General features: G+C 40.9%; 1 protein-coding gene across 2 annotated transcripts in view; it reads right to left on the reverse strand.

The window, feature by feature from the left end:
• Positions 1-15,786, reverse strand: part of LOC148338645 (protocadherin-1-like) — a 106,652-nt gene that overhangs the window by 76,850 nt on the left and 14,016 nt on the right. For both annotated transcript variants that reach the window (XM_088293831.1, XM_088293833.1), the window contains exon 3: positions 12,766-14,949. In XM_088293831.1, coding sequence (XP_088149957.1) covers positions 12,766-14,949 — 2,184 coding nt within the window. The remainder of the gene's footprint in view (positions 1-12,765; positions 14,950-15,786) is intronic.

A 15,786-nucleotide genomic window follows, 5' to 3' on the forward strand; every position in this document is an offset into this window, starting at 1 on the left:
CAGCAAGCGAGGAACAGAATGCAAATGAAAAGTGCTCGTTAGCGACTTGACTTTGCGTCCAAGTGAAGATGATGTAGATGAACGTGGGCGAGGGGCCTTGATGCTTCAATATCTCTGTAAGAGTCGAGAAGAAGAAGAAAGAAAAAAAAAAAAGTGAACGCAATTAAAGCGGCGATCTGCGACGAACGGACCCTGGCACTGGCCGCACAGATTGCTATTTCGTGGCAAGTCATCAAACTTCGCCACCATGCTTCGCCCACGTGCAATGACCGAAACTGAAATTATTTGCAATTTTGTGTCGTCCATCTGTTCTAGTATGCGTGGTTCAAATTTAGCGGCAATCAGACAAAAACTTTGGGGACTAAGCCTACAATGTCTACTTCAAACCAAAATGGCAGATTTCATGCATCTTTTGGACTTGTTTTTGTGGGTCCACTCCTGCTAGACATGTCTACCAAATTTCATGTTCCAAAGTCAAACTAACTTCGTGGTGCAAGGATTTATAAAAAATAACCCCACCCAGGGGAAGTTCAAACCAAAATGGCAGACTTCCTGTACCTTTTCAGGCAGGGCTTCTTGAGAAAATTTTTGTGGGTCTACTCATGATAGACATACCTACAAGGTTCTATGCTGCTAATCCAACTAGATTTGGTGGCTTGATAAAAAAAAGAACAAAAAAATCCTGGGGGGGTAAAGATCACTCTAAACAAGCTTTAAAATGTCTGCTTCGATCCCAAATTTTTGGTGGGTCAACTCATAATCGATGATGAATCTATTAAACTGGATTTAGGGGCTGGCTTTAAAATAAAACACCCAAGGGAGCAACGATTAAAGGAAATTATCATCTAAGTATCCATGGAGGTAATTGGTAGCCTTCTTCTGTATTTTTCGGAGTGGCTTCAAGTCTGAAGTCTTGTGGGTCTATTTACTTTATATTAGAAAGCACTTTTACTTAACTTAATATTGCCACATTAGTTCAACTTGGCTTTGTTTTTTTTTATCCAGTTGGGTGCAGCAAATTGGTAGACTTCCATTGTTCATTTTTAGTCATGGTTTTTTGATACTTTTTTTTGTGGGTCTACTCTTAATTCTTTTGCCAAATTTCATGTTGCTGAGTCACACTGTCTTCAAGGGCTAAATTTCCACCAAAAACATCACTGTAGGGGAGTTATTAATTTTCTATTTACACCGTTAGCGTGACTGATGCTAACTTCTCTAAAATTAGGTCCATTGATTGCTTTTTGTGTTAGCATGAATGTTGTAATTGAATAAATATTGATATTTTTGTGTCCTGATTTGTTCTGGTGGCAAAAAAAAAAAGTGCACTGAGGTCAGAGTAAGCTTCATAGAATTAGCGTAACTGACACTAAGTGGCCAAAATGTGCTACAATGTGCTCTTTAAGCGGCCTGAAAGTGTAAACTTAGTTGTCGCAATTATGTCATTAGAGGGAGGCAGTTACACGTTTGCACAAAATTGTTTCCAGGTGGAGCTGAAATAGCACCGCTAACATTTTCTGTGTACACTTGAAAGATTTTCAAGTCTTCATGTGAGTTTGTCCTTTTCACGCGAGAAGCTGAGCGGTATGTCGAAACAACATGAAAGACGCTTCGTTAGCATTTGGCGGAGACAAGGACGGCACTTTTGAATAAGTTAGCATTTAAGCAGCGTGAAATGAGCACTAGCGAGCACACCCCCCCCACACACACACACACATACATACGAACAAGTCAATCAATCAGTCAAGTGTGAGTTCAGCAAACATGGCCATTGATTGATACAAGTTGGGGTGAAGGGAGCAAGTGGGGGCGAAGGCCTTCTTCCACACACAGATGCTGTGAAACAAATTTCAGTACATTTTGTTTAATACCCATTTTACACTCGTCGCAGTTTTGTAGTTTCTAATTTAACCTCGATGACCAAGATTTATGCTAACTGCCATAGTGAGCTAGTTGTTAATTTAGCGATGCAATGTTAGTTGTTGAACTTTGCCAAATAGCCATCTGATGCTAACCACGTTTATAATGCTTTTGGATTTTCCAGCATAGTTTTAATTCTATTTTAGTTTTTTTCAAATTCAATTATTTTGAATTAGTTTTTAGGCCAGTTTGTTAGTTGTAATCAGTTTTAGTATTATTTTTTGTTTTGTAATAAAGATTAATAAAAAGGTTGCGTAGTCAAATAAAGTCAACTCCAGCAATACCGAAATAAATACATCTAAAAGGAACCCCAATAGCTCATGTATGATATTCATTGAAAAACAGGAAAACAAAGGACATTTTCACGAAGATTTTAGATAGCTATGGTTAGTTAGCTAGCTAGTAATTAGTTTAATACATGTAAGCTGTAGTTTGTTAGTTTTATTTAAAAAAATATTTTGTTGCCAAAATGTTTCTTCAATTTCAGTTTTGTTTCATTAGTTTCACTTAACTAAGATAATCTTGATGCGAACTGAAACGCAAGGTAAAGATTCATATTCCGCAAACCCCAAATTCTCAACAATCTCACCTTTCCTATGAAACTCATTTGTTTGATAATTGATAATTAGTAGTGTTCTAATTTGACATTAAAACGCTATTTAACAACAACTGAGGCAGTTTTTATAGTCGATAACTTAGCCCTAGATACCATCTTACGCTGACGGACATGGCTAGTTGATAACTTAGCCTTGGTTATCACCTTACTCCAATGACGTATTTTGCTCTTTGGTGACATTGCTTAAGGTAACCATCTTGGGCTAAAGCCAGCCAGAAATTAAGGCTGATTTTGTCCTAACTCACGTAGAGTAGCCTCGTAATTGCTAATTTTGTCATAATAGCTAAATAAGATAAGAAGAAAATACGCAAACTGTCACACTTTCCCAGTCGCTTACATAGCATTAGAAAGCCATTTAACGCTAACTGCCAGGCTAGGTAAATATTCACATTCCTCAAACCCAAAACCCAAACATCCCAACAAGCTTATCTTTCCACACAAACTACCCAGAATGCCTCGCAGCAAACACATCGCCTAGCGGAGCAGGGATGCGTGAAGGAAGCTTTTAAACTGTCGTCACGGCGACACGTAGTCACCCCAGGCTGTATGCTAACCCAATGCCTGTGTGTGTGCGTGCGTGTGGGTGCGTGCGTGTACGCGTGCGTGTGTGTGTGTGTGTGTGTGTGTCTGACATGTCTGCCATGACACGCCCTCCCTATTAGTGTCGCCACGGCAACAGCTGCAACGGTCAAAGTGTTTCAGTCGTCAGCTTGTCAGCCTTCCCATCATCACCTTTTGTACGTTGCTAACACTTCAGGTGCCACAGGAAAAAACTTTTTACAAAAAGTGGTAAAAGTGAAGTGATTTCACTTCACATGGAACAAATCGTGTGATCCACGGATTAGTCGATTTTTTTTTTGTTTGTTTTTTTTATTGCAACAGACTATACGATTGACTAAAATCACAAAATAAATTTTCAGAAACAAATACAGCTATTCTTTTAGGATTGCACTCTTTTTTCTTCGAAATTTGGAACTCAAAAAACTATCATGAAAAATAATACTCTGTTCCAGAAAAATCCGATTTTTTTTCCTCATAAAATTCTCTCAGCAAATTAAGATTATTTTGAAAAATACCCTGTAAAAAAAGAGAGAGATATATATCCCATTCTCAGAAAAATAGGCCTCTTTCCCTTTTTCCCTGTTCTTCTTGTGATTATTTTCAATTTACTTGTTGAGTAAGATTTTGTGTTTGTAATTGAAATGTGGATGCACTTTATGTTTTTCTTCTTTGTAATTTCCATTCCACTCCAAAGACTTATGGATGATCATGTTCCTGTTGGAACATACAACATGCACGTGTACACACACACACACACACACACGCACTCACTCGCACAAACAAACAACACAAGATTTTTGTTGACTCGTGTTTGGCAGCTTGCGTTGAGGATTTGGTGTGCGATTGGACATAAAACCTTTAGGGAAATTCACAACAATCAACGAAAAAAAGGACGAAAAAGGAAAATGAAGAAGAAGAAGTGAAGGGAAGCTGCGACCTCAATCCTCCGCTAATTTTTGGGGCGGATTATGCTCAGATGCTAATCCCAGACTTTTCCACGTCTTCTTTTCTTCCTTGTTTATTTTGGTCTTGTTTAGATGCCAAATTTCAAGTTAATATTGTACAACTTTGACTTGGGGAAAAAAAATATGACCTCTATTCTTATAGGATTACAACTTGCTTTCTGAACTAAAAAGTGACAGTTTTTCATTCTTTATTTATTTTCTATATAATTTCACTATTGGTAGTTTGAAATGCAACTCTTTTTAATTTTAGCATAAAATGAGATCTTTATTTCTTGGGATTATTTTTTTATATACGTAAAAAATATGATTTTTCTTGAAAAAGAAATATTCATGGAAGATTGTTGTGGGAAAAAAAATGTAGACTCATCAAAAGTTTGTAATTCCCCCATCATCAAATACAAAACAAAAAATCTATTACCATAAGAGTGTGAGTGACATGTCTCTTTTATCCCTATGAAATTGATTTATTCTAAAATTAATAATAAATAAATTAGATGTAAATAATGATTTAAAAAATATACTTTTTAATTTACAATTATACATTTTAATACAAATTTAAAAATAGGAAGAGAAAAAAAAAAAACTTTTCCCAACCAGTCTTCTCTCACCCCAAAGTATGACTATTTTCACACAATTTTTATGTTTTCCCCGGAACAACGACAACTTCATTCTCAAACCATTACAATATTACATACCATTGCTACATGTCCAATTTGATATATATTTTTTTAATTTTCATGTCAATGGGATGTCTGTAACAAAAAATAAAACAAAAAAACTATTTGTGTGAAAATGAAAAAAAAAAAAAATCTGAAAAAAATGTTTTTCATTGGACAGCGACGATATATAACAATATTACTTTACTTTGAAAAACGAAAATGTGACTTAATTGCGTTAGATGTGCGAGTGTTAAAGTTATGTGAGTATGTGTGAGTTAACAGGCGACCTCAATCCTGCGCTAACCTCCTGCCAGATTACGGCCAGATGCTAATCCCGACATTTCCCCACATTTTGTTCCGGTTTTAACTTCCTTCCCTTCTTTTGGTTATGCATTTCCCTCATTTTGGATTCAAGTGGCTCGTCATCACTGGACAACGGAAGATCCTCAAATCATTTCCAATTTCAAATCAGGAAAATGAAAAAAAATAAAAAATGAAGGATGAAGATGCAAGGTCAAATGCGGGATTAGCAACGAACAGATGTTGACGCACTTGCAAATGTTAAGAGCGGGCTAAAGTGCTCCTTAAATGCTTCTGCTAACTAATCCTGCGTGTAACATGCTGGCATGCTAACGCTTGCCAGTTTTGCGTAATATCAGCCTGCAAACAGGAAATCAAATATAACCCATTTAAAAAATGTCTGGAACGTGCAAAGATGCAAGTATCGGGCTATTCAACAATTGCTGGTTGCAGAGTTATTGCACAGCGTAAATATTCACGTGAGTGGGTTGACAAAACAAAAATGAGGCACAGTGTAGTTAACAGATGTCGACGGCATTTGATTAGGAGACTGATGGCGTGCGGGTAAAAGCTGTTCTTTAGTCTTAAAAGTTGACAAATGTGTTTTGGGTTAGGCGCTGGCGCAGAGTGCCACAATGTCAAACATCTTTTAGCGTTTCTTTCTAAAATTCAACTTAATTCACCTTAGACACGTTTAACTGAAAAACTGACTTTAGATGCTTAAAAAAAATAATAAACAAAACAATATTTTCTGCTAAGGTTGCAATGTTTCATTTCATAAAACTACAGCACATTCTATATATATATATTTTTTTAATAAATACCAGCAGGTTATTTTGCCTCCCAAACAAATACTGCTAGGGAAAAAAATAATATTTTTTTTACATTCACCAGTGTTTTCGTTTTTAACTCGGAGAAGCAGCTGATTTCAGCATATCATTAGCCCGTTAGCATGTTAGCGTGACCGTAGCTGCTGCCAAATTTGTGGCTGGTGGAGTCACTCGCTCGCTCACTCGCTTGGGTCAATCCATGTTTTTTATCGCCGTTAGCCTGCAGCTAAATGACTTTTAGCACGGTGGCGCGTCGGGAAAACAAAATGATGACTGTGGCAATGGAAAAATCGGCTCATGTTTGGATCTCCGTGTGAGAGAAGTCTTTCAACTCTAACCAACAGGGAAATGGTTGTTTTCTCTAAAAACTTTTCCACAAGATTATTCTTTTTTTAAAAATGTGTGTTCTGGGGCAGTCCCTATTCTTTTCATTGCACAAGTTTGACTGAAGCTCAGGAAATATTGATTGTTACTCCCCTAAAAAATAAATTTATAAAAAATATAATCCAATCTTTCCAGGTGATGTGTTTTCACGATAGAAAATTAAACTTGTCGCATTCAAACGTGAAACTTATCACTTTAAAACGGGAAACGGGTATAAACGCAAATTGAGATACAGCCTAAGTGCACCATCTTTGTGCGCAATTGTTTATATGACTCAAGGTTAGCCTCAAAATTAGCATTGGTGAGTCACGCTTTGCTGTTGTTAGCTACTGTTAGCGTAACCATTTTTTAAAATTATTTTTGTGAATTTATTTAATTATTAAAATGGCTTTGAGATTCGCATTTGTAAAATCACACCTTGCTGTATATTGCTTTACTGTTAGCACTTTTAATTTTAGCCTTACTTCTGTTGGTACAACGACTGTTAGCACTAGACTATGGCTACTTGATTTAGCTTACAATTTATGAACCGCATCTTAAAATAAAGATCAAATTTAACTTATCTCCCTTTGTCTGAGGACAAAACAAGATTAGCATCAGGATTAGCATGCGTGACTAACAAGCTGTTGTCGCTGACCTGTGTTAGCATCTAAGAAACAGAAAGCAACCCGAAAGACATCAAACTATCCCTCATGTGATACACAACCTGGCAGAGTTGATTTTTTTTCTCTTGTTGTTTTTGCTTCGGTATTGCATGTAGCTGCTGCTTGCGTGTTCTTCTACACGCGAACACGGAGCAGCTGCACCGTTTCTGACCTTTAACCCCACCTACAGGAACGTCGGTGCACTGACCTTCGCCTCCGCAGATGGCTTACACCTGCTAACACTGATACAGACGCACTCGGTAACTTGTTTAGTGCCCTCGGGGGATACAATACTTTTCTTTACTTTGGACAATGACAAACACACAAACTTGTTTTTATTGGTACTTTTGTGGTCCACTAGTTTTTACAACACTGTGAAGCGACACGCACACACACTCAGGCACACTTGTTTTTAACATCGCTATACAGACTTAAATCCAGTGGCGGGCCGAGCATTTGACACCCAGGCACTTTGTCTGACTTGAATATAGTATCATCATTTATGACACCATGGCTGGACAAAAAATATACAGAAACACACTTACACTGTACTGAGCGAGTGTTGGACGACCTTGCTTCTCTTGAAAGGTCCGTCTTGAAAATGGCCGCACAAGTGAATGTCCAATTAAATCCTCACTTTTCCCTCCTTCGGCCATTGTGGTTTAAAAAAAGCAAGAATATATTTTAGATTTTCAAATGGTCGCCAGTTACGACTTCCAGGTGTGTTGATTCCGCATAGCGCAGCCCCCTCAAGTGAGTATCCAATCATAAGACGTGTTCATCACCTCGCGTCCTTATTGTCATCAACTTGTGATCTGATTGGCTATCGCAACTGTCTGTCAGGTTTAAAAGCTATCTTGAGACACAGAACAAGTGCCCGCACATGAATCTGAAGGCGAATAGCGCAAGCCACTGGTATTATGAAATCTGCCTGGCAACAGGAGCTAGCTGAATTCTGATTGGATAAAAATTCTAACCTAAAAATTCTACACTAGGATATAATATGAAATCAATGTGAAGAATATGATCATGATTTCTCAAATTCAATCTCATCATTTATTTCAATTTGATGAAAAAAAATGACATGATTAAATGCCAGCTCACTCAGCCAACTTAGTAGTCGTCGTCGTAGCACCTGAAGCTAACGTTAAGTTGTAGATTGCGTTAACAAATGTATGTAAATTTAGAACTACCATGTTAGCATGCTGCTAATCAAATAGCACGGAAGCCATGTTAAAGATTGAGAGATGACATCGTGAAAACTTAAAATGCTCACAAATTGGTGTGTGGGTCCATGTGGACAAGTGCGTGTGCATGTGCGCGTGTGAGCCTCAGGCAGGTTTCCGTTCCACTTCGCTTGTGTTGTTTGGGGCAGGTGGCAACACACATGCACCCGAACGCACTAACACACACACACACACACACACAAGCACATGTTGACAACTTTCTTATGTTATGGATTTTCTGCACCTACACACACATTTGCAATTATGGTTAGACACAAACAGACTCACACATACACAAACATTCAAACACACACTAGCAAAATGAAGTTTCTCATGTTTTGTATACACACACTCGCAAGTTGTTTAGAGCAGGTGGTGATGCTCACTGAAAAATGATTTCTTATGCTGTAGATGTTCTGGACCCACACCCATACTGGACAGGGTTATTATAGTTTTAATTATAGTTAGTTTTTATCCCGCTTTTTAAATTGAGTGACTTTTAATTAGGCAGCTTTGTTCGTCATAATTAGTTTTAGTTTTTTCCAAAACACAGTTTTAGTATTCGTTATTTTTTTTCATACAATAAACAAAAACAGGAATGCACTTTTTACCTAGCGTTGTACTTCGGTCTGAGTTAAATGACAAGAGCAGGCGAATATAAGGTCAGTTTTAGGGTTTGAGATGTGACCGGGACGAAGTTATAAGATGTGGTAGATCGTGTGTCCGCTGTTGGTCGTAAAGTTTAACGCGTTGTTGTAGGTGATGTGGGTTAAACTCGAGTGTGTTAGGTGTGTTGCTTCAGGTTTGTCCTCGGTTGTAAGGCATTGATGGTTCTAGGGTGAAAGATGTGTTAGATTTTCAGGTGTAAGGTTGATTCTAGGGAGTAAGGTATCATTGGTTCTAGTTCCATTTCACTGGATTTTGTTGGTTCTAGGCTGAAAAAAGTGGCAGGTTCTAAGGTGTAAGGATGGTTCTAAATGTAAGAAAGTGTTTCTTAAGTGCAAGGTTCTTAGTAATGCACACATTGGTTAATCGCTAATTTTAGTAGTCTTTGGATGGGGAGTTGGTTTTAAACGTATGGTGGTACATCCATTTTTATGACGGTGTGTTCAGGAATTCTTGTTTCGTAAGTGAGAAATTGTGGAATGTTTGTGTTTTTTCACAGTTGGAAAAGGAAGTGAGTCGGATAAAGACACCATTGTGAATGGCCACATGCGCACACACACACACACACACACACACCCACACACACATAGGACACCCCACCATCACCGGCTGTCAGTCAAACATGTTCCGACATGACGTCGTCAAACGACACTGGACTAGCGACATGCTAACAAGTTCCCGCTAGTGCCTTTTGACTCCCAAAGTGTTTCTGACTGTATGAAACTGTGAATAACATGCCACAGTGAACGCATCAGTCACAAGGCAACATGCTAACAAACAAAAATGAAGGACAAGTTGTTGTTTAGATTTTATCCAAGAGCAGACTGTAGGCACAGAGACAGGCTAAGCTAATGTTAGCATGTGTGTTTAAGGCTGGTTCTGCTGTGTAAGATGACGCAGGTTCTAAGATGGTAAAGTTGAATTTTTGGTGGGTAAATTTGTTTCTAGAGTTTAAGATAGTAGTACGGTTTAAGAATATTCGGTAACTTTATTTGAAGTTGGTTCTTAAGAATGCCATAAGACTGACGTAATCATGACATGACACCTTCAACCAGGCATGAGAAATAGTACTTGGTATTAGTATCTGTATTTGCCAATGCCAAGTAGGTACCATCCAGTGGAAATAAATATATATATATAAATATATATATAAATATAAATATATATATAAATAAATTATATATATATATATATATATATATATATAGGACAGCAAATCGCAGAAGGCTACGAGAGTCATTTTGTCAACCTTCTGTGTCGCACACCCATAGATGACAGACAGCCGTGCTAATACTATGTCACGTGTGTGTGTGTGGATGTGTGTGAGTCAACACACACACAGGTCACCGTGTTGCCATGGCGACAGTTAAGCGTTCAAGCAGGAAGGACCGGGTCCGACGGCTTATGTGGCACCCGTGTGTGTTTGTATTTGCGTGTTGCGAAGTGTATATTGTGTGTAGATACAAGTGTGCGTGTGCGACATGAAAGCGTGACACTTATGGAGATAAAATGTTTATGTTTCAAACATTTAATATCTCTTCCCACCCCAGAGATTATCATTATCAATAATAACCAAATAATACATTTTAGATTTTGTTGTGCCCATACCAACCCTCCTAAAAACATTTTGTAGAATTAATAAGTCTACAAACTTTTTTTATGATGTATAAAAATGAGACCAAGAAAAACCTTTTCTAAATTTAATGTGACCTTTTTCTTGTATACCTTCTTTTAAAATGAATTATTTTAAGGGGTATAATAAAAAGAAATATGTCGGCATAACACTGTAAATTCTAAAATCTATATATTTTTACACAGGTGGTAGCTAAAGTGTACATTAATAAACCTTGAAAATGAAACAGTCACTCGTTATTTTGGAAGTGGAAAAATTGAATTTTTAAGACATCCAGGATTAAATATCTTACTCATTTTTAGAAAGTCACATTTAATCTAAAAATCTAAAGATTATCTACAACGTTAATATTCAATGTAATGTGCCAAACATTTGATCTCCATGTGCGAAAGATGGAAATGAAAACGTCACCTTCACCATAACCAGCATCATCGTCATCCTCCTCCTCCTCTTCCTCACCATCATCATCCTCATCATAATCAAGCAATGAGTGAAAGCACAGAGAGCGCCACAAGCGATCACATTGAAGCATGTTTATTGAAATGAAATAAGCTTTTTAACTAGGAAAAAAAACAAAAAAAACAACAACAAATAATAAAGAACGATACAAACATTGTATGTACATGAAGTTCAGGCAGAGAAAAAGAAGAGGAAGAGGAACACTGGTAAAACTCATTTCAAGTGAGTGTAAAGCATGTGTGTGTATATGCGTGCACGTGTCTTTGGCTTGCCAGTGCGTGCAGGTCGTCAACACCAAACAGCAGATGAGGACCATACGATGAACCGCACACACGATCATGACTTTATAGAATGTTTTGTACTGTATAGATCGGATGTGACAATAAAGAAACAAGACTGTGACTCACTGCCAACGGTCTAACGCAGGTGTGGGCCAACTACGGCCCGGGGGCCACATGTGGCCCGTTAAATGTTTTAATCCGGCCCGCCGAACTTGAAAAAAAATTAAATGAATAAATGTTTTATTTTCTAAATACTGTGGAATGTCAAAGACAGATATTTTGTTGTCATGCGTTTGTTCATTTCCATTTAAAATTCAATGTATTTTTTTTTCTCTGGTGAGGTAATATTACCAAAACACTCCTGCTCCAGGTCTGGCCCCTTTGTCAAATTTTAGAACCCATTGTGGCCCACCAATCAAAAATGTGCCCACCCCTGGTCTAGCTGCTCAAGTCAGTCTTGTGGCGTATTTGTCAACATTTATAAAAAAAAATTGGCATCTTCTTTCACTTGTGCTTGTTTTTCAGGCTTCCGCTTAAAATGCACTATGACCTTGAAAGATCAGCTTGCTTTGACCTTGCGGAAACTTTTGAATATTTAACTGTTGAATGTTTCGGTCACTTAATCTTTTCTAACAAGGAGCTGGCCGCTGACTTTTAAGGGTCATTAGCAGGTTGTAACAATAAAATGAAAGAAGGTCAAATACACCAATAAAGGTTCTAGTGCATTTTAGGCTCAACCTGAAATCTCACCTGAAAGGCTAACATGTTTCTTTTTCTTTATTTGATTGTCCGTTTGATTGTCCGCTCTTGTTCTTGTTGGACTTTTGAAAGTCTGCCATGGACATGAAGCCAAGAACAACTCTCTCTCTCACACACACACAAACACACACGCTGAGGACATTAAATAGAACAAGGCACTGTGGGTAATAAGAGAAGGCCAACATTACCCACCGAGAGTCTGTGCAAACTATTTGACTTTTTTTGGGGAGCTCGGCTGATTGTGACGAGGATCAACTCAAGGGCTTTCCTAACTTTCATTTAATTCTTCCTCCAAAACAAGCTCGACCAGTCCAAAGCCAATAGAAATCTCTTAACAATACAAAAATGGGAGCAGTGAACAAATTAAAAAAAAAAAAAAAAGAGAGAGAAAATTAAAGTGAGGATTTCACAGTGGTGGTTTGTCAAATACACTCAAAGACACTGAACCGGGACGGCGGCGGCGGCGTGAAAAGTCGACACTCGTAAGGAAACGCTTGCAAAAGCTCCTTCATTGATCGCACAAGTGAAAACAAACAAGACAGTTAAGTAAGGCTAGAGCCACAGCAGGTTTTAAATGCCTCTTTTTGTGGTTTAAACAACAAAATGTCTCAGTGGGAACCCCCCTATGTGGTCTATCCCGTATCCTTCATGACGTCCATGTGGAGGGTGAACGAAAAAAAAAAATGAAGGGAAACAAAGCAAACGGAAAAAAAAGGAAAAATGAAGATGAACGTGGTGGTTGGGGCGGCTCGGGATTTGGTGAGTGCGACTTTGGTCTATGTACGTCCCCGGGGCCAAACTACCACACCCCGTCCGTCCAATAGATGTCCCGCTGGTACATGGGCGCGTTTGCGTAGTGTCCTACCTGTTTGCTGCTGTATTTGGGTGGGTTGGCCTTGTAGCTGTAATCCGAATATTGGTCGGAGCCTGTGGAGTTGTTGTCACCCGTGCCCACGAAGGTGTTGGTGGCAGGGAGGTCCTGCACCGCCTGGTGTTTCTTCGAGGCCGAGGGCGACTGCGGCTGAAGCTGGATGGATGGCAGCGGTGAGTTAGAGCGGTAGTGGCGGCCCAAGTCAGGGCTACCAGGCGGGTAGTTGAGGGGCAAGTGTATCCGGGGGCTGTCACTTACGACTTCATTGATGAGGTTGAACTTGAGGCCCTTCTGGAGGCTGGCCTCCTCTTCCTCTTCCAGAGGTTTGGCCGGTTTGGGAGCTTTGCCCTTCTTGCTCTTTTTGCTCTTGGAGTTTTTGGGTCCCTGCTTGGGGGCATACAAGTCTTTGCTCTCCTTCTTGCCTGCCTGGTAGCCACTCTTGGTGTCCTTCTGGAGCCTGTGCCGGATGACCACCACGGCCACAATGACCAGGATGACGCCAGCGATCCCAGCTAGGCTTCCATACAGGATGTTACTGCGCTGCGCCAGGGCATAGTTGGGGTCCCCTGCGATGTCCCGGTCCAGTGGGGTGTACAGACTGTGTCCTACCAGAGCTTCAATTAGTGTCACGTTGGCTTTGGTGTCGTTGACAAAGACATGAACCAGCGCGGTGGTATGACGGCGCGGCTTGCCATTATCCCGAACCTGCACCACCAGCCGGTGTAGCCCGTTGTGTTTCCCGGTGAACTCCTGTGCCAGGGTGATCTCTCCCGTGTTGGGTGAAATTTGGAACAGTCCATAGGGGTTACCCCCAGTGATGGTGTAGTCCAGCTCAGCATTGGGACCAGAATCAATGTCCTCAGCCTCCACCACCTCCACAAGAGTCTCCGGTAGTGTGCCAGGGCTCAGGTGCGTGTAGGACGAGTTGGAAGGTTTGGTGACATAGGGCGCATTGTCATTTTCATCCAGGACGTTGATGGTGACGCCCACATAGGAGGATCGAGGGGGGTCACCGGCATCTACTGCCTTTAGCCGGAAGGTGTAGGTGCTTTCCTTCTCCCGGTCGAAGGAGATGCTGGACAAGATGTTTCCGGTGCCATTCTGGATGACAAACTTGCCGTTGTCGGGCTCAACAAACAACTTAACTCGGGCGTTGTCGCCCTTGTCGATGTCCGTAACAGTGACCACCCCCACTGGGTTGAGCGGTGGCATATTCTCGATGACAGAGAAGCTGTAGCCGCTCAGCATGAACTTTGGGTCGTTGTCGTTGCGATCGAGGACGTTAATCACCACTGTGGCTGTGCCGGTTTTACTCGGGACACCTTTGTCGGCTGCAGCCACGCGGAACTCGTAGCGCTCCGTCTCCTCGCGGTCCAGAAGGTTCTGGACTCGAACCTCGCCGCTGCTGCCATCGATTTCAAAGAGCGCCATTGCGGAGCGCTCCACGATGCTGTAGACCAGCTCGGCGTTGCTGCCACTGTCGGCGTCGGTGGCCACCACCTGTAATACCTTGTCGCCCGGCTGGTTACCCTCAGCAAAGTCCACTTCCAGAATGGCCGGAGAGAACGTGGGCGTGTTGTCGTTCATGTCAGTGACCTGCACTTTTAGGGAGTTGGTGCTAGACAAAGCGGGGTTGCCGGAATCCACCGCCACAATCTCAATCCTGTAATCCTTCACTCGCTCATAATCCAGAAGTGTCGTGGTCTGCAGGAAGTACTTCCTTTTACGGTCATTGCTGGACTCGCCCAAAGGCTGCAGCTGGAATGGGACGTCGCCGGCCACCACACACGTCACCACTGCGTTCTCCCCCTCGTCGCGGTCTGACACCTGGACCAACGCCACCGCGGTGCCCACAGGCATGTCCTCGGAGATGTTGGCGATTCCATCCTGGTGCGTTACAAGGCCGATACCACGGATCTCAATGGTGGGAGCGTTGTCATTCTGGTCCCGGACGTTAATGGTCACTAGGACTTTAGAGCTCTTGGAGTTTGGCCCGCGGTCTTTGGCCACAACAAAGAACTTGAGGAAGCTCTCCTCCTCACGGTCCACCATGCCTTTTACATAGATGATTCCAGTGGAACGGTCGATGCGCAGAAGTCTCTGGACTGCCTCGGACATCTGGTGCAGGCTGTAGTCGATCTCGCCGTTGGTCCCCGTGTCAGCGTCATTGGCACGGACCTGGTGAGGCAGACAACATGCAATTACTCTTTCAAACCACTTCATCCCACATCAGTCTTCAGTCATTGCAGAACCATGAAAATATTTGAATAAATATCAACCGTAACCATATCCGTAACCGCTTAGGCCTAGCCCACTAACCCTTAATTGAAATTCTAACATACTTTAACCACTGACCCTACACTACAAAACCTAGGTGGGGGCCCGCCCCACTATTTGAAAAGCACTGACCTAAACCAATCTCAACCCTCACCTCTTTAAACTCCTTACTCACATGAATAAATAACCTCAACAAACTCTTACCCTATCTTTCAAGTCGCTTTCAACATAACATTGTACTGGAATTGTTATTCCAACTAAAGAGTCAAATTTAACAGACTTTCATGACAGCGGATGCATTAGTCGGATTATATTTGATCTTGTGGCCTCGCAAAGAGCCACATCAAGAGACAGCGGCGAATCTACCGCGACAAACGTTTTTCCCTCCCGTCCGGCTGGGAGCAGGAATCATTGAGACAGGCGGCGGCTCATTGGTCTTTAACGGCCACGAGTGAATGTTAATGTTCTTCTTCTTATTAGGATGAAAGCACAGCCTCCTCTAGGGAACATTAGCGGACGAGGGAGGACGCATCACAGCCGTTTGTGATCCGCATTCACTCAGCCAAATAAAGCAAGTTTGATGAGGAAAGGGAGGAAAAAAAATATCTAAACAGCTGCCCTGAATGTCCAAACATCCTGGTACATAATGTTCATTCATCTTTGACTTTGGACTTCACGACAAGAATTATGCTCGTCTTTTTATGAGATTTTTCATGAAAAATAATTTAGCAGCTGGCC

Source organism: Idiotropiscis lumnitzeri, chromosome 4, assembly GCF_059441095.1.
Source record: "Idiotropiscis lumnitzeri isolate Australia: NSW breed Sydney's pygmy pipehorse chromosome 4, RoL_Ilum_1.0, whole genome shotgun sequence".
Classification (NCBI taxonomy): domain Eukaryota; kingdom Metazoa; phylum Chordata; class Actinopteri; order Syngnathiformes; family Syngnathidae; genus Idiotropiscis; species Idiotropiscis lumnitzeri.